General features: G+C 35.4%; 2 protein-coding genes across 2 annotated transcripts in view; one reads left to right on the forward strand and one right to left on the reverse strand.

The window, feature by feature from the left end:
- dor (vacuolar protein sorting-associated protein 18 dor) overlaps nt 1-20,011 on the forward strand; it is a 133,832-nt gene that overhangs the window by 85,930 nt on the left and 27,891 nt on the right. The window lies entirely within an intron of this gene.
- On the reverse strand, nt 467-19,948 carry LOC109036001 (mothers against decapentaplegic homolog 4). Its single transcript, XM_019049925.2, has 15 exons — nt 19,703-19,948; nt 18,261-18,389; nt 17,006-17,170; nt 16,009-16,130; nt 15,116-15,220; nt 14,175-14,349; nt 13,173-13,271; nt 12,310-12,414; nt 11,277-11,363; nt 10,105-10,431; nt 8,578-8,818; nt 7,884-8,040; nt 6,857-6,995; nt 5,902-6,032; nt 467-4,898 (listed from the first exon to the last, which is right to left on the reverse strand). Exons 1-15 carry the CDS (start codon nt 19,722-19,724, stop codon nt 4,848-4,850), a joined length of 2,055 nt encoding a protein of 684 aa, XP_018905470.2. The 5' UTR covers nt 19,725-19,948; the 3' UTR covers nt 467-4,847.

The following is a 20,011-nucleotide window of genomic DNA, read 5'->3' on the forward strand; positions in this document are numbered from 1 at the left end:
ACAGTCGCTGCCATTCTTCGACAATGTGTGAAAACAAATAAATTATCGAATTTGAAACTCTAATGACGCGTTTTATTCATTTTAAAAGTAAAAAAACATAATATTCACTATACAAATCTACCATAAGTTTAAATTGTGCTTTAAATCCGAATTCTAATGCCACGTTTCGTGAACTTTCGAAAACTAAAAATTGCTAAGAGACTTCAACTAGTGACCTGCTTAACTTGTGATCCTAACTGATGAGAAAACACTAATCTTTAGGGTAAAACATCATCGTTTCATCATTTTACAATTCATCACTCGCGGCTCGCAAATTGCCCAGACAATATACTTATTGCTTAGACAAATGACAAATTGTCTCCACAATTTGCCGGTTGGTGTGTTTCCATTCTTGCTGATTTAACTAAGGTTGTAAAGCTATTACAAAAGATCGTCACTTGCAGAAATGAAAATTAATACTCCCAGCTTTGGATAAAAAAATAAATATATTTTTTTTGTTTTTGTTTTTGAGAAAGATACACAGAAATATGTAGTTAGGCAATGACAAATTTTGTATCACAAAGTTCATTCTTTCCTGATGGAACAAAAGAAAATTGTACGTTTTTAATATTGGAGAAGGAAAAGAAGACAGGTTGACAAGAATGCTAAGTCTGGACTTCTGACAAAGCCCAAGTTGAATTTTAACTGAGAAACATTAAATACACAATTTCTGGTTTCCAAGCTATCCTTCCAGACCTATTCCACTGTGTTGGAAATCATGGTCTTGACGTGATTTCACCAAATGTTTTTGTTATGGAATGGGTTTCACATGATAAGATGAAAGTTACCATTTAGGTACTGCTATACAATTGGGGAATACAATTTTTACCTCAGCTGAACTTTGTCTGAACAGCGGTTCAACTAAGTTAGCTTTTATGTACTTGCATACTTTACAAATTCTTAATTTCAGATGGATCATTTCAGTCACATGACTTTCAGTTATGATGTTTCACGACAGATTCTTTCATAAAATGGATTGCATTTTGCAAAAAGGAACCAAGAGTACTACGGTGTTGCTAAAATGGTGCAACTTTTTTAACCTTGCACATTTAAACTGATCATCAGAACAAGTTTTATCCTTTCTCCCAATAAAATATAAATTCAAGACAAAAATTACCTTTGTAAATTTAATTTTTTGCATTACTTCAATAATTTTATTGGAAGGAATGTAAGTTGCACAATCCTAGCAACATCGGAATGCTCTTGATTCTTTTTTGCAAAATGCAATCAAAATGATCGCAGTGCCACATAATTTTTCTATTACCATCGTAATGACGATGATCAACTAAAATTGTTGGTAGATAGATAAGGTCGGTCTTTTTTTAGGAATTCTGGGGTTAATCAAGTAATGGGATGATCTTCATTGTGATGGTACAGATTATAAGTGTATTGAATTGTCTTGAAAAATATGATTAAATTTTTATCCTTGTTGCAAATAAGCAAATTAATGGAGAGCACAAGAAAATGGTTATGATTTTAAGAACCCGTAATTTCACATTAAAAATGGCGGCAAAAAGTTAAAAAATAGCGTAGAGAGCAAATCCAAAATAAAAAGGACCTACTTGATGGACCAATAGACTTAGTAAGAATTAATTAAGGTACCACAAACTATGCTACTGAATCAAAATTACGCGCAAAATACATTGAGCAAATGGAAAATTTCCAAAATCAACTCATAGATGAGAAATCAATGTTTGAAGTTTACAAGAAATTCAGTCTATGTACTTAAACTCCATATGGTGAAAAAATTAGAAGTAATGTAGGTAAAATCAGTCATTGAAACCAGAGTTAAACGTTCCGCAAGGTTCAAAGTTTGGTTTTATAGACTAAAAAAAAAAAACAATGAAATATACATAGTATTTATCATTGCAAATATTTCCTTTCTTCTCTACTGCGCAATACTTGTAAACTCAGGATGTAAAATTCAGCAAATTAAGAAAATTTTTCCACTTAAACACAACCTGCAATCAGTTTAACACAAATTTAACAGGTGGGAATTTTGGATTTTTGTCAAGCAAAAGGTTTTGTACATTAGCGTAATCTCTAAAGTGCAGATGAAATTTCAAGAGAATAAGTGTTTCAATTTTTCATTTATAATCCTGTCCAGTGATCTAGCATTACACTAAAGTATGAGTAGCTGCAGAGTTTTAATAAATTAACAAATTAGTGTTCCAATTGTCAAAAAAATATCTTAAAATCTGTCTCTATAAAACGGAATATCAAAAAAGAGCAAACAAATTACAACAAATCGATTTTACAGAGATAGAAGCTAACTGACAGGCAATATTTTAAGTTACCATGCAACTTTCCAACAATGATTCTTTAATAAGAAAAAAAAAAAATAACAAAAAATCTCAGAAATTTCTAAAGTCCTCATTAATGCGCACCGTTTTAACTTCTAACAAATCAGTTGATAAAAAATAATGGAGCCTGTAAGAATCAAAGGCTAAATGCAGTCCTATACATTGTCAAAGGCCGCCTCACTATTAAGTAGAGAGATAGTAGGTATCGTCTCTCCTGACCAAGGCACCACTTGTACTGAGAAAATTAAAAACAGCACAATACACAGAGCAAATTTCAAAATTTTCTTACAAAAAACTCTCATGCTTTAAGAGGATGTCTTTAAATGACATCAGGCAAAATTCTGGATTTTTACATTCCTCTTCCCCTCTTATTTTCCTTGAAAGGGATTTGTCCGGCTGTCATAGGGCTCCCCCCTCTCTGTTAAGTATCTACCTGCTGTCATTTACGGACAGCCTTTTCTCCACCCTAAAGGCTGTTTCTCAAAGGCCGCCTTCAGGGAGCCACATCAATTTACTTCATGGTCCATTGGAAATCCTAAAACTGCCATGAGATTTCTTTACAAATTCCAAAATGAACTTATACAAGAGTAATTTCTGCTCAAAATAAAGTACCACAATCAGAATAAAAGGTGCAGTCCTTCCATTTTGAGTTTTACTACCTCAGTTGCAAGTTAAAGTAAAATTATAGCTGGGGCAACTTTGTAGTGAGAGGAAGAAACGAATACTAGACGATGAATTATACATGTTAAAATGCAGTCAAATCTTAAAAAAAAAACTGAAGGTGGGAAAGAGAGTAAAAACATGGGAGTAAACTAATATCTTAGAAATAATACAAAACAAATAGAAAATACTTATTTAAAAACTAAAGGCTCTTTAAACATCCTTAATATTAAAAATTTCATAGAATCCTTTCGATTTTCTAAAACATCCTTTAGAAATAAATACTTTAAACATTCCAAGAAACTTTTAGAAAATAAAAACAAACATAACATCCTGAGCGTTTTTCTGATACAAAGAATCATTAATACCTCGGTGGAAAAAAAAGTAAGCTTACCATTTTGTAGTGTTATTTTAAATGGTTCCTTAATTTTATTAGGCTCAAGGAACATCCTAGAAACTTTTCATTGCTCAAATCAGACAAAAATGCTCGGACCTTGTCAGGTGCGGATCAACGAAGCTCACTTTATTCTGTCCCAAACAAATATGAGCTACATAACCTTTTTTAGAAAAAATTGTGCTTTCTCTTCGTCTAGAATTATTTCAAATCTGTTAAATATTAACAGAACTAAAGCATAGGAAACTTACTTGTTGATCCACCAATGTATGTTCACCCCCTAGAGGTATGTACACTTAAATCCTGCAGTTATGCAAGAAACGCACACAGGATATGTAACGACCAAGTACAGCAAAAAGAAACTAACTTTCTTATTAATTCCAGGAAAGGAAAATCTTCCAGTGATTTGCCATAGAAGTACATGCTTACAAACGAAGAAGAAAGCTAAGTCCTTACTTCCATTTTGCTAGAATTGGTCCATATCATGTATATAATGCTGTTTATATTATACAAATTTACTGCATGTAAGGTTTGGTTGGAAGGTCCAAAAAAGGAAAAAAAAGAGGATAGATCTCATTTCCCATAGATAAAATGTCAGGGTGACTACTGGATTCTTTGAAAAATATTTGTACCACTCCAAAATTCTGCCTGATTGAAAAGACGAGACTTTCCAGATCAATGAAAATCTACTGTAATGCAAGGAAAAAAGAAGTGATTCTACCATTATTTTAAAAAGGGGTTGGGATATAATCCTTAAATCACCCTTAAATGCAGGTTGAGCACAAACTTGCCAAAATTTGGCAAATGAAAGAGTGCAAAAATTTCCTTTCTTAAGTCTTCACTTTTCAAATTCGATCATCAAGAAAACTCATTCTATAGAAAAATATTAGGCAAAAGGAAAAATGCTCTTCTTTTCAACATGAAATTTCTCAATACTACTATTTCTTAAAGTCTGCATACACCCTGAGAGTAGTTCAAAACCGACTCCACTTTCAAGAAAAAGACACTTTCCATTTTGCAAGATATCAACAAGTATACAAACATTACCTTGGAGGAGGGCAGATCTTGACTAAGTTTGTTGGTAAGGGAGACAATTGGGAGGGTAGATGGAGCGGTGCAAAATTAAGCGCAAAGACAGGGGATATTCACACAGGGCTCCCCCTCTCGAGGGAGGAAGTGCTTGCGAAATGTCATCCACACATTGCAATATACCAGTTTGCTGGTTGCTGCCTTGAGGAATTGCCTGGAGTTCAATAAGCACTTCACTGGAATAGAGAAAGCGTTCACTTCGCAACCACTGCAGGAGACCTAGCTTCATCCAGAATTATACAACGTCAGAATAATCGATTTTGTGAGGTAGAAGCTTCAGTCACCAGATGTACTGACCGTTGCACCAGTTCACATTGGATAAACTGACTGATAGTGAAAAAAAGAAAATAAACTCAGCATTTCTAACTCGCCAAGACTTCATCCAACAGTTGCAAAGCCCTATGTAGGTGAACCTGAAAACAACAGAAGGGAGAACCTGTAGAATTAAGCTACTGATTGCTAGCACATGAGTTGAAACAGCTGGAATATCTGAAAGGAATTCACTTCTTTTGTGGCCCAAGCTCGAAACAAAAATTTTAGACTTAGAGACACTGTGGCCATTAAAGTGTGGCACTCGAGTAGTAGGACTATGTATTTTCTCTGGGTAGTCAACATGTTTAGAGACATTTTTCACCGCGCAATGTGTAACTATAGATAGGACACAAATTTGACCGAACTCGGCTAGAATTCCAAGTTTAAAATTTTGCTATAAATGTATCAATTTGATTTTGCTTACAACGAAGACAAATAATTGCGATTATGTTTGAAGTTTGATTTGTTGCACAGCTCCAACTGTAGTCCAAAATTTGTTCTTAAGTTATTATTTAGCTTAAAGACAATCATTCATCCACTTCTGTAAGTGCTTTTATCTAAATAAAAGCGCATTAATCATTGACTATTGAGACCCTCACATAAACATGACTCAGTCTAATGGGCAATCATACAGCAAAAGTTCACAGACAACATATCGACGGTGAAACTACCAAACCACGTATCTTGGTTTGCGACGCCGCAGACTTCCTGTCATACTTTATTTTTTAAATGAAAAACTACTTAACGTCCACTCTTGAAAATTTCTGTGATTTTTTCTCTTCGTGCGGAGAAAATTCTGTGAAAATTTCAAGGAATGATATTGATTTGGTCAACTTCAAAAAAATAAAATGTGAGCGTAGATTTTTAAACACCGCAAACGAGATACGTGGTTTGGTAGTTTCACCGTCGATATTCTCTAAAGCTTCGAACAGTATGGATGTATTGCGGTTTTAGAATTTTTGGAGCAATTACCTTTGATACATTTATGACAACTGCGCATTTGAGCCAGATGAAACTTGACAACAGTTACTCAACAAAAGATGATGTAAATAAAGAGGAAAAAAAAAAGAGAAAAAAATGACAATTGAAAAACATTCAACTTACCTCAATCCAACAAGGTGTTTCTTTGATTGATTGTCGTGGGTAATAGGGTCCCCAGCCTTTGACAAAACTTAAGCGAAGAATACAAAGTCTTCTAAGATCATCAACTCCTATGCCGGCAACAGCGCTAAGTTCTGGAAAATGATAGCAAAGGAAAAAATTATTTATGTACTGCAGAAAGCTCATGTATCTTCTATAAGTCTGACTAGATTCAGGGAGTAGGAGGTATTTTAGACACACCCCTAAAGACCTTAAAAAACACTACTCTTTAATTGAACACGGTGAGGTGGTATCTACTGGGCATGGCTCCATAATTTGCCACTTATCATGGAGATATTTATTCTATGCAACTAAAACATGTTTGCCTCTGTAAAACAACCAACACGAAAGACTTACAGTCAATTTCTTCACTTCACTAATGAAAATGACGAAAATAAAAAAATTTATAAGAAAAATTTTTCATCATCCAAGTGGATGAATAAATAAACAAATGAAAAAAAAAGGCAGTTTCCATCGCAGGAGGAAAAAGAAAAAAAATCGCTACTTTAAAAGACTTTAGATTGAGCATTTTGATAACTTTTTCTACTGAGGACGCTTAACCACAACATAAAAATCGGCCGCAGTTGGATTCCATAGTTTTGTAAGGTAGGGATTCGATAGGTAAAAGAAGAATAAAAAAAAGATAACAAAAATTCGGACTGTGAAAACTGTCGGCCTCCTGTGGTGTAGTGGTTGTAGCGTTTGCTCTACGGTTGAGAGGTCCCGGGTCCGATTCCCGACCAGGTGACCCCAGTTTGATGGTCTCAAACAACGGTTACCTGGGGCTGGCTTGATTAGGGACGGAAGGAGGAAGGGGCTCTGGGGACAGTTAAGTGCAGGATTATCCCTCGTGGGATATTTGAAGTGTTGAAAAAAAGAAGAAAAAAAACTAGAGGAAAATAATAACTGATAGACTTACTAATAGCTGGGGCTATACCACCAACACTGTGGGGTCCTGTTACATGTCCAGCAACAGCTGCCGCTTGAGCTGCAGCAGCAACTTGGGCTGCTTGCGTCTGTGCCCTCATTTGCCAGAAACACTGTTGCAGATCAAAGACCTGAGAATAAATAGATAAATAAAAAGGTGAGAAGTGGGAACTCCATTGAGGACAAAATATATTTGAATAATAAAGAACAATAAAAGATCCCGTATTGTCTTCACTTTCAACCACAGAGACAAAATTCAAGCCAGACACTGCCTTGCTGAGGAAAAGTTCGAGGCCTCGGAAGAATAAGCTTCCAAAGAAAATTGACTCTGGCGTTGGCTTACTTACGTCGCATCTGGACTCGTCCTGTAATTTTCCGGCCCATGATACTTTAAGTGTTATTATTTTCACATGATTCAGTTCCTCCAAAGGCGTAGAATGTATTTTAAAAATGAAATAACACAAGATAGATGCCAATTTTCTTTCCCTATTGATGGGTAAAGTTGAAAAATGCATATCTCTGATTGCTATGTTGCAAATTTCCACCCATATTTCATTTTATTAAAAAAACCAGTTGACAGTTTTCGTTGAAATTCCTTGTTTCTTCACTCATTCGAAATTATTCACAGAAAATTGTAGAGATATTTTAGTTAGTAATCTCATAAAATATTAAATATAATGGAAGATTTTTATACGGAATTTGAAGAGGAAAATTCAATACTAAGAGAAAATTCATCCCATTGTAAGGCATAACGAAGTTATTTCAGTGACCGAATCCACTTAGGTGGACTTCGAATTTTTGACCAGCAGAAAATTTGAATCGTTTCAAACGAAAAATGCTAAATCCTTACTAATGAATTGAATCTGAACATTTTTATTTCCACTGCTTTTGGTACACAATTTTTAAGAGAGGACATGAACTCACATCCTCAATTTTTAAGTCCGACTAATGATTTTTGTGTTATTTTATCTTGTCTAATGATAAATTAAAGAGACACTGAGACAAGAGAAAGGCTTTACCTTTGTAAAATTGCCAGGAAAGATTTTGTGCACGGCTCTTCCTGCTCCTCGGTCTAGATAGTCAGATTGGACAAATACCGCATGATCACTGCAGCACTTCAACCAAACATCGCCTTCTCCTCGCAGCTCAAGAAGAACACCTTTGCCTATGTGTAACCTGGAAATCAAAAGCGGCGATTATTATTTAGGGATTGGTATCCATACAGGGTCTGCACGGATTTGAAGCTTAAAAACTCCCTAATTTTTCCATGTTTCACTGTATCAAAATTAAAGTATTGTCTGACTTTTGGAATCGACATGCTATCATGCACTGAGAAATGAGTGATTTTTCCCGTTCCTTGAAAAATTGGACGTAATTTAATGGGAACACACCAAATTGCATTAAGTTAAAACTGAGAAAAGGAGATACTTATGAAGTTTTGCGAATCCGTAAGACTCAATAGTGGTGACGAAGTTTAACAACTATTTTCTTTTTGATTCAAAATCCTTTTCATTACAGCTTCATTGTCATAGCTTAACTCAAGCTAAGTCATGCATGGTTAGGCCATTCAATCGACAAATGGGCAGACCTCCCGTTTTTTCAAAAGCCTTTAATATCACTCTCCAAAATAAGTAGGCCTGGACTAAAAAATTTGAATCTAAAATAATATTTTACGCATAGATATGAGTTGAGTTGTAAACAGCAAGAATATACCTGGCTTTCTCGCTTTGCTCCGTTCGATGGACGTTGCTAAGAGCACCAAGACAGAATCTGTTCCCTCCAGATGGATCCACGTATCCATCAACAGCTACTTTTTTACATGATGAGGAGACTTTGAAAGTTTCTCCCACTTGTGCGTCTAACTCAAAATATGCAATTGAGCACCAATACTCTGGCGGTGGTTGTTGAGAAAGGGTTTGTTCTGGTTGTTTTGAGACAATGGCTGCGTTGTTCCCTAAAAAAAAGAAAGTTCAAAGCAATCTAGATTTTACAAGAATGGGTCATTACAAAGGCACAATACCTGGCAAGGCTGGCCAGACTTCAATCAGCTGAATTGAGTTATGTATTACTTATTCATTTTATTTCGTTTTTGAGACGGAAGCCTTTGCTTATTCACTTGATCCTTTGCACAGACTCTTCATAAAGGTCACAAGATTTAAAAGAGCTAATCACCAAACAGCTGTCCGGTAACAGTGTATGTCTTCAGGGGTGCAAAAAGCACCGTTCCATTGAACGAATTACGCGATCTGGATTTTTTTCCTCATTTAGTTCCAAAAAATTTTTCTCACTTTTCAAAGTTATGGTTTTTTTTTGCACTTCATTATAGAAGCTGGATCAGTTGCACGCAAGAGATACAGCCAAATAAATGTACTATTGACAGGTAAAATCGCTTGAAAATCACGTTGAGCACGGTAAAAAGGTCTGAAATCCATTCCTTGGTGCAAAATCTGCATACTTAGTTTGTAACATGCTTTTTCAAGTTTCCCGCTTCTCAGGGCAGGGCAGTTTTTCGCAGTCACCGCCGACCAGGTTTGCACAGGCAGAGAAGTAAAAAATAACTAGCCTCAATAAACAAACAATCTCAAAAAATTTTTCTATTGTATGATTTTAATTGTTTTCAAGGGTTTGTTTCCTTTTTCTTTCTTTATTTTCTGAAAACAAAATCTTTGAATCAATTCAAAACTCACGTGAGGAGAATTATGATAGTTCTCAAGATTGTTTGTTTATTTAGGTTAGTTTCTCTCTCAGCAAACCAGACTGCTTAACTGTGGTAAATTTGAAAAAGGGTGTTACAAACTACGCAGATTGCACGCTAAGGAGTAGATTTTAGACTTTTGTGATAAGTTTGACATGATTTTCAAGCAAATCATGTTCTACATTTTATTTTGGTTAAGAAATATGCATCAGAATGCTTAACTTCGTACCTTGTCTAGTGGTCCATTGGGTAGATTTTGCAATCCTGTACGTCTTTACCTAAAAGGAAATCTACTAAAAGGATAGTAGGGGAAAAAATTGCTTTAACTAGTGGATTTTAGCTTTTCCTGATGTGCTCGAAGTGATTTTTGTGCAGTTCTGTTGACAAAATTCCTCTCATCTGGTTGTATCTCTGGTGCAAAGAAACCTTTTAATATACAAATCTGCCAATTGAGTACGAAACAAACCCTTCTTTTCCTGAACAACTTGGTTCTCTGTCTCACAAAATACTGCGTATTTATCATTGAAAAAAACTTGTTCACTCACAATACTGTGCTTGTTCTGGTTGCTGTTGATGTCCTGGATGTTGTTGTTGTGGCTGCGGCTGCTGTTGTAACTGTATCTTCTGCTGCTGATAAGGGTGAGGACTCTGTTTGCTCCATGGCTCGTCCGGACTTGGGGACGGGTATTGACCTTGGTGGGCTGCTTGTGGCTGCATCACCTTCGGAGGGTGAACTGTGCTGGCACTTCGGCTGGCCACTAAATCTGACTGCGGCAATTTCACACTTGCATCTACCTTGTAGTAATTTGGATCTTGAACTGCAGGTCCCGCTTGAGGCAGATGTGGTTGCTGTGAGCTACGGTAAGATGTATCTGGAAGTAAAATCAGTGATAGGAGAAGTAAATAATTAGATGATTAAAAAACAAAGGTTTCGTTTTGCGGCAGTCTGTGGACTCAAGGATATAATTCCGGACCTTTCCCTGACCATTGCAACAATTATGTTGAGTCAGCTGAGGTACTGATTAGTACTTGACAATCATTTATAATACTAAATTATGGTTGCCACTGCCTAAATTTTGAGGAAAACCAATGGATCTAGAATCTTTCAGAGCTTATTTATGTTCAAAATTTATAATTAAGAAGATAAACAATGAAAATTTCGAATTTTATTATGAAAATGGGGAATAATTTCGTTTTTTATGGATTTTTTCTCCTATTTTTCTGATAAGCACTTGTGTCAGGCTCAATTTAGAGTGGTCCGTTTTAACGAGTTACTAGAAAGTAAATTTTTGAATTTTTTTCTGAACCTATATTTCCATATCTTTCAACATTCTAATACGGCACATTCATCGAATAAATGGTGGTTATGAAAGGTGGATATACTTCCAGGATGTTCTGCAATATTGAAGAATATTGCTGACGCATTAATGATGAAGAGTTTTCCAAATTACTGTAAAAGTATCTTCTTGAGCAAAATGAAGCTTAATCAGTGGTTAATTTTTTTTTCTCAGTTGCTAAGTTCAAAAATAAAAAAGTTTCAGGATAATTCCTTTGAATTCTCACCGAATGGAATAATAAACGGCCAAATTTTTTATTTTGCCTGCAGCCTTAAGAGAAATGGAGATCTAACTTAGAGCAATCGATCGGTACAAGAAACAAAAATGAGCAAGCTCTACTTCCATGCGGGTACGAATGAGAATGTTATTGAGAGACTAACCTTCAACTTCGACTTTGAAATAATTAGAATTTTCAGACTGTTGATTTGTAACTGGATGGTGGGGTTGCTGGTTTGCATATGCTGTCTCTGTAGATAAAAATTCAAATTTAGTGAAATAAAGTAAGAATAGAACTGAACAGAGAGTTTCCTTAAAAAAAGCACAAAACAAAACAAATGAACTTAATGATGCAATGTAGAAATTGGATATCTTAAACGTTTAAATTTAAACCAGCCATTCCAGACGCTCTTTGTGTATCCTCCACAGCTAGCCAGGGGGCTCAGCTCCTTTTTGCTCCATCTCTAACTTTGTAAGCCACATTCTTTTCACTGACGCTTGGAGAAAATTCGAGAGAGTTCTAAAAGGTTCAAGAATTAGTGCCATAGGCAAGCAGAAAATGTGAAATCGTAGGATTCTAGATCCTGGGTTTTTTAGTATGGGCAAGAGCGGTTAGGAAAGCCATTCATTCAGCGTTCACTTGTGACCTTTTTCCAAAGTTCCTTGCACTGAAAAAGTGATTGCTCAGTCAACATATACTTTCTCTTTCTTTGCAGAATTCAACTGCACTCAAAAGCAGGTTTGTGGTCTACTTGTGTCCGTAACTTTTTTGAGAAATTCCTTGAAGATGAGGGAAAAGGACAAAAAACCTATTGTTTACATGTATAAAAGAATTGAATTCAAAATCATTAGACTCAATTTTGACAAACATGGTGCTCATAATATTGTTATGCCAAGTTTAACACAAACGCATCAAATTTGAACCAAGAAAAATAAGTTTGAAGTTTTTTCCCCCTATGAGACGACTCAATATAAAGGACAAAATTTAACAACTGTTTCTACATTCAAAATATTCTTTATCAACTTTGGACTTCTGATAAGAGCAAATTTACTACTGGTTGAACTTAAAACTACTTTCAACTTATTTTCCTCCAAACTATGACTTGCTGTATTTCTGTTACACTCAGACAAAATGTTCATGCGGACTATGTAGTGACCATTTCAGCTGAAGTTTCAGAAAAAAAATAAAATACTAACGATTAACGGGAGCTGAGTAGTAGGATGATGATTGAGTCATGGATGAGGAAGCTCCGGGCGACTGCGTGATGGGAAGCCTTGCAGGCTGAGTTAGGGCGCTGCATCCTGTGATCAATAAGAGAATTAAACAGTGATTTAACGACATTCGTAGTACATACAATATTCAAAGTGGGAAATTAGCGAGGGCATTTTGTTTTCAATATTCAAATGTTCAGAGTAGGCTCAAAATTTGTGACCATCTTTGGGGAGAAGATAATTAGCTTCTGCAAGAGGATTTGTTTGGAAGGCAATTTTTTCCGAAAGGGTGACAAAATCTGGTACATATTTGATTTTTGGACAGAAAAATTTCTCTGGTATCTTCCAAACAGTAAGCAGAAGGCATGACATTATATTTAATTGACAATTCTGAGCCTTGAACTTGACAGGTTCAAACTTCCTTTCTTCAACTATTTCTTGGAAGTGCGAACTTCAAAATGGACATTCCTCTATGCAATGGTACCAAAAATTCAAATTTGAGTTATAAGGCACTATAGATATTTTTATCCACAAAAAAGGATACAGTTGTTATTGAAAATGTGTACAGTTGATTGTGTTCTTGTGCGTTTTTTTGGCCCAGCTCGAACGGTTACGCTAAAATATGTTGGTAGAGAACATGTTCAGGATGCTAATGAAGTTATTTACTTTCACATTAAGATTCTTGAGATGATATTTGAGATGGAAAGAATCCTCGGTTTTCATTGCGAGTGAGAGTAAGAAAAGGCAATTCGCATAAAAATTACTTCCTTTAATATTGTTACCAATGTACAAACCAAATTGTATGCCTAAAACAAAGGATATGCCATTGACAAAACATAATAAATTACCTTGCATTTGTGGTGTTTTAGAATGGTCATAGCCAGAGTAAGACATGGAATGGTGCTGCATCATTGTTGTATCAGGACTTAAACTTAAATTGGATAGATCTGAAAAAGTTATTAAAACATCAAGCTAATTTTTTTTTCTCTGTAAAACCTTAAATATTTTTCACAGTGACGAATTACTGCACTAAATAATATTATCAGTGAATGTGTTGACGAGAAAGTAAAGAATCAACCTGCATTTCCTTGAGAATTAAGTCACGATGAAATCGAGAGGTCTTGATAGAAGCCAAAATCATATAACCTGCAAATTTTTGATGATTTACGGATAACAACATACATTTATTGGAGGTATTTGAGATTTGGCAATAATCGCATTTTTTAGTTTTGAGACAAAGCCAAAACTTAGGACTTGAGAGAGAAGACTAATATTAGCATAAGTTTGTGTTTTTTTAGTGTTTCGCCTCAGATTTAAACCATTCCTCTTATTGGACGAGTATACTTGTCAGCGCGCCCCTGGGAAATAGCTCAGTTGACAAATGAATTCACGCCATCTGTCGGCGTTGCAATGATATTGTTTTGATCCAGTTTTTTTTGTTTTTCTGATAGATGGCATCTCAAGCGTAGCAACGCCAACAGATGGCGCGAGTTAACACATCAGCTGAGATATGTCCTAGGCGCGCGCTAACAAGTATACTCCTAAACTCATCATATGCAGCGCATGGGTTAATGCTGAGTCCACAGGTGACACATAAAATGTTTTTGATAAGTTGTTAGGGTTCACTTGAAATGACACCCAAGTATTTCAAAGACAACAACAAAATATTTCCATGGGAATTTCTAGGTTTTTAACCAAATGACACTTGTGATGTGCCTGGACAAAAATGGAGTTAAACAAAAAAATGAAAAACAAAAAAGCTGCAAACAGAGAAGAGGTTGAAATTCTTTCCCACCCTTGCAGGCAGCCTAAAATTTGTTCTGTGACCAGTAAAGAAGATTGGAGCTTACCTACGCTTGGTGCAACAACTCTTTCATAATGATATGGGTTGACACAAACGAGATCACACTTCAATTCAAAAGCGTACTGACAAATTTTAAGATGCTTGGGCTCATTTTTTTGCAGATCCGGCCACCTCCAGATTCTTGCATAAACTACGTGCGGTAAGCCTTTCCTTCCTGCAACCTGCGAATGGAAACAAAGAGGAGACTTTATTTGACTTTATTTCAAAGAGACTATAAGTTAGAATAATGGCCGCTGTCAAACTAACCTCTTTTAACAGGAAAAAATATGAACATTTTAGCAATAAAAATAATTTAAAAAGCTGAAACTTATTTTAAGCTGCCGAGTCTTGGCACCTATAGGGGGTTGATTTTATAAAATCATGAGCCAAGCAAGCACACCGATCTCTTCAATTCTGCATCTTTTTACAAGCTTGATTTTATTCTATTAACTTTTGCATTTCAAAACATAATAATTAAAGGAAATATCGAAATAATTGAATAAAAATTATTTGAATCAAAAAAATCCTTGAAAAATTCAGTCTTTCCTCATTTCCTCACATTCAAGAACCCAGCATATCAATGACTAACAATACTGCCTCTCTGCAAGCAGACAATTTTGCAGAACGAAGAGAAAACTTCGCCATTTTTGTAATTTTTAGGTTACATTTGCAATGTTTTCATACATTTCAGAATCATTGCAACGCTCTCTTACAGAAATGAAAAAGAATATCGAAAAATGCGGCAAAGTTGGTAATTCACATTTGCTAAAATTGTTAGTTAGGCGGTATTGTTTTTTGGCATTCGATATAAACGACTGGAAAAAACTCAAAATAGAAAACTTGAAAGAGGCAATTTTGGCAATCAACAGCATCATGATTTGATGATAGATACATACAAAAACTAACTCAGAATATGACACTGAAAATCAGGATAATTAAGATTCTAACCTGTAACCTTCCATCCAGCGTTCTTGGTATTGTGACGCATTTTGTCAATTGAGTTCCACAAGTAGTAACTGCAGTTACTAGATCTTCAAGCTCTTCCCTTTTTTCCTGAAGGACATACACATTTTCAAAATTGTTAATACAGTTTGTACAGCCAAGACAAAACAAAATTTGAACACTACTAAATACAAAATTTTCCTCTGATAATCTGGAAGACAAAGGAATGCACTCACAGCAGACTTACAAAGTCACTCACTGACAGGCAGAGAAAATGTGGACACCACATTTCACTGCAAATTTTTCAGCGCAACTAATGATGAAGAGACCCTGAGTGCTTGAAAAATAAACCACGATCAAGCAGTTTCAAAGACTTTAAACAAAAATTGAAGATAATTAAGGACTTCCTCAAACAGAATGAACCTTTGATAGTACAATTTTTCTTGTAATATGGCTGGTACCATTGAAAGTAAAGATCCTGTGGGGGCAGTTACCCATAAGAAAGGTTTGGAATAAAAGAAGGATAAGGGTAAGGATCAAGGTACCACCAACCTTAATAACACGTCTTATTAATATTCCTGTAATGTTAACCGTAATACCACCTTATTATATTTTTACATTACTCATTGTTGTCCTGTGACTGTAAGATAAAAAATCACGACACGTATCCTGCCCTTACTTTGAAGGGATCTTTAAATCAATTAGATTAGATAAAATAAATAAAGGAAGTAACACTAGAAATTTAGGAATATAAACAAATGAATTTTGGATTTGTCAAGAGCAAAGTAAGTAGGAAATCAAAATGATATGGTTAAGCAACAATGGTACCTGAACGGAATATTACAATATCTTCACCTTCTAGCATGCCCCTATTTGATAGAGACATTTCGATAGCTTACCTTCAGTTTCTTGACTAAACTCTCAATTGCTTTCTTGGCAAAATAGTCTGTTTCGGCACATTTTCGGTGGCACCAAAGGTTATCAACGATATCTGAACAAGCGTCAGCTGGAGTGCGTATGCCTGAAAATCATATGAAAGGTCATCTTTTAAAATTTTGTAACAAAAATGAGAAGTGGGGGGGGGGGGGGCAGAGAAAGATACTAATTAATGGGGTGGTTTTGGTGTAAGTTGAATGCAAAGATTTCCAGAAAATATCTACTTCTTGCTGAAACATACTTTATCTTAAGTTGAAAATAAGCTTAATGATGAGGATAAGAAATTTAAAACATTTTCTTGTAAACTTGCATTTTTTTCTGATCTATGATTGAAAATCATTAAAACACGATCCTGTGACTGGCAAAATTAAATCCGTCATTCTCAAGAGGACTTAGGCCCCAGAAATGAAAACACAAGAAAAACAGTAAAAACCGTATTGATCAATCAGTTTTAAAATCCTTGATTAAGTAATAATGTGACAAATCCTCTAATATTTTGGAGCTGTAAGATTTGGAGCGAGTGGATTTTAATGGTCTTCTTTAGTTTTTTTTCGTATTTCCATTTTTGGCACTCGAATCTTATTTAGAATGATGTTCAATTTCATTTTTTTTTAATTGACTCATTCAGCAGCGTCTGAAAGCTATTTCAGCGTTTTCCTTGGTGTGGTAAAATTTTCCTAATGCTGATGCATGCCAAGGAACTGAATGGGGAAAGGCATAAGAAATTTCAGAATGTGAATGGCATGCAGGTACAGGTCCAAGGCATTTGTTGGTAGTAAAAACTTGAGAGATTGAGAAAAACTGAACAAGAGAAAAAATGCCTTATTATTCTCAGGAAATTTTAGAACAGTTTTGGGTAAAATCCCTTTCAGGCTCTTTATCTCTACAAATCCTCTCGAGTTTCATTCATTGTTTTTGCTCTTGGAAAAAGTAGGTAAAGCACATGTAGATTGTACTTGCCTTCTGTGGTTGGATGCTGCGGCGGAATAGCACAGGGAGTGATGAGATTCATGTTGGGGTGACCAAATCTATTCGCAACATCCTCGGAGTGCTGAGAGTGATCGCTACTCTGCGATACATGGTGCTGAGCGAGTTGAGCATGAGGGTGGAAATCTGGGGTGTTCACTGTTTAAAAAAAATTTAGAGAAAGGTCAAAACTTGGGAAGTAAAATTGTGTGAGGCTTATTCATAGAGAATAAAGGCAACATCATTTCTTCAACCTCTTTATTGCCTTTTACCAATGCTGAATTGCAACATAACTTTTTTCTAATTTGGGGACATTTAGACAAAATTAAACTATATATGTTAAGGATTTTCAGAGGATACTTACGAGCTACAGGAGGTAACACATGTTAGATAGAGATGCACTCAAAATTGGTCTAAATAAAAAGCATGTACAAAAACCACTAAAGACTCCATGGAAAGTCAGAGCCAGTTGGGGGCTTTTCCCTCTCTAGAAGAAAAATTTCTTCTTCAGAAAGCAATTCTTGCTTGGAGCTGCATCATACAAACCGAGTCTATCTGCACGAAAACTTCCTAAAAGTGAGTGGTCAGGTCATCGTGGCAAGGACTGATGCATTGTTATTTATGAAATCTTTCACACCAATTTTACCGGCTCAGGTTTCGTGAAATGGACTTGGTTTTACAATCATTGCATTATTTCAAATTCTCATGTTTACATCTTTGATTTTTACAAAAATGAAAAGATTTTTAATCACATTTTAACGATGATCAAAATTTTTTTTATTTTTTTTGGCATTATCTATTTATAAATTGCTGTTCGTACTTTTCGTATGTTTTGTTTACACGTAGTACTTCACTGTAACATATTATTTCATTTCTTTTGTGCCAGCCTTGATTTTGTAACATTTCTTTAAAAAATTTGTCTTTTCTTGGTAGGTACCTGGTCATTAATTTTGTGGAAAATTAAAATAAAATTTTTTATCATGGAGCCAAGAAAAAAAAAAAAACAAAGCAAATATTTTGATTCTTTTCCCATTAAAAAGCAATCAGATTAAAACAGAATAGCAAATAGCAACCAATGTTTTGCCTTGATGAGTTGCTTCAAAAGAGAGAAAATGACCGAATAAGCAAGGTGAACCTTCAATCATTCAGAGCCGGATGTTCAGAAGGGTCCAGTAGACAAAAGTAAAAAAAAATCACTGGTAGTAAGACATTTCTCTGTGAATTGAAAAGAATCAATGAAAAATCTCACCATTAGGCTGATCGACTATCTGATTTTGTTGAGGTAGATATGGAGTCATCAAATTCATGTTTGAACTTTGGGCACGGCTAGAGTTAGGTACATTCACATCAGTTCCATAAATATTTAAATTAGTAAAACCTAAAAATGTAAACACAGAAAAAAAAAGAATTAAAGTAAATTGCAAAATGGAGCTTTTGAGGAAAATACAGAAAATGCAACCTGAAATGGATGAGTAAGAGTAAAAATGAACAAGTTCAAAGCCTCATTGGTGTATACTGAGTACAGAAAAAAAAAAATTCTAATGCTTTACCTTCTAACAGGCTTTACTTAGGGGCTTTTTTTTTTATGTCTACAAAGCAGAAGTCTACCGCGGAACAATGCATGAGAAAATAAGTGTCCAAAACATGGTGCCAACAGTATTGTCAGGGGTACAAACAAGGAATTCGTCAGGGGTTGAAAAAAACCCACAACTTCAACACTTTCAGAGGAGGGTGTAAAGCCATTAAAGAAAGAGATTTCAGAACCTTGGTATTCACATTGCGAAAAACAGGGGCTAATTACTGAAGTACTGTTGATTTCAGATTTTAGCAGAGGCTAAATTTCAGTATTTACCCAACTCATATGCATTTTAACCCCAAAACACGGCAAGGTACAAGCATATGTAGAGTAAAGGAAAATTTACACCACAAACTATGTGAAACAATGACTTTTATTCTGTCGAAAACGAATGAAGTATTCTGCAAATAAAAATTCTGAAAGTCATTGTGTCATGCAATTCAGTCCTGCATGGCAGCCTTCAACCACGATGAATGAAGATAATTCTCTGAACTCAGTATGGACCGTGAGGTAAAAACCCTTATATTTAGATTAGCAAATTAGTTCCATGTGGTGGCTTCTGGCCCAGAGAAATGGTAATAACCCTTTAATGTCAATTCAGATTTTAGCCTAAAAACCTGATTTGAATTTGATATGATCAGTAGAAATTATGCTGGGTTAGTATAACTAAATGGCTTTTTCGCAGTGAAACCTAATAGAGAAAACAAAGTAGAGGCAAATTCTGAAATTATACCATCAGGAAAACTCCTGAAATGGCTCTATCCTCCATTATACTGATGGTTAACTTCTTGGTTTATGGCGTTACAAAAAATTAAAACAAAATCATCCCTGCCTAATAGGAAGAGAATCATTTCAATACCTTCATTGACCACATGAAATGATTGGGAGACAGTCAAACTCAGAAGACAAAAGTAGAGCAGTCGCTCAACTGAGTGCGGACGTATTCGGTTACTTATCTTTTTACATTGGAGAAAATTGGTATCCGGGAGAAGATATCATTTCCATCAATGCAATTTCTACTGAAGCAAATAGAAATCTGGGGTCCCTGACCGTGTTTCCTGTCTGTAAATCGCCATTCAGGATGCAGGCACCATGCACAAACAATATCTGCTTACCCATAGAGGTTGCAATGTCCATTCCAAAACCTGTGTTGCAACAAAAATAACACCTTCACTATCTGAGCGGTTGGATTGAAAGTACCAGTGGCAGATTTTTTGAAGAGTTGGTGACAAAATAAATGATTGAACGACAACTTCAGTTGATGGCCGAGTCTAAAAATAAAAGTTCTGAGCGTGGAGGAACTCGGTACACAGAATAGGAATACATTACATTATGGAAGGTAATGGTAAAGAAAAGTACGATAGATAGACTAAGCGACAGACTGGGCGATAGACAATAGACATAGACCGAACACCGGGAAATTT

The sequence above is a fragment of the Bemisia tabaci genome, chromosome 2, assembly GCF_918797505.1.
Source record: "Bemisia tabaci chromosome 2, PGI_BMITA_v3".
Classification (NCBI taxonomy): Eukaryota; Metazoa; Arthropoda; class Insecta; order Hemiptera; family Aleyrodidae; genus Bemisia; species Bemisia tabaci.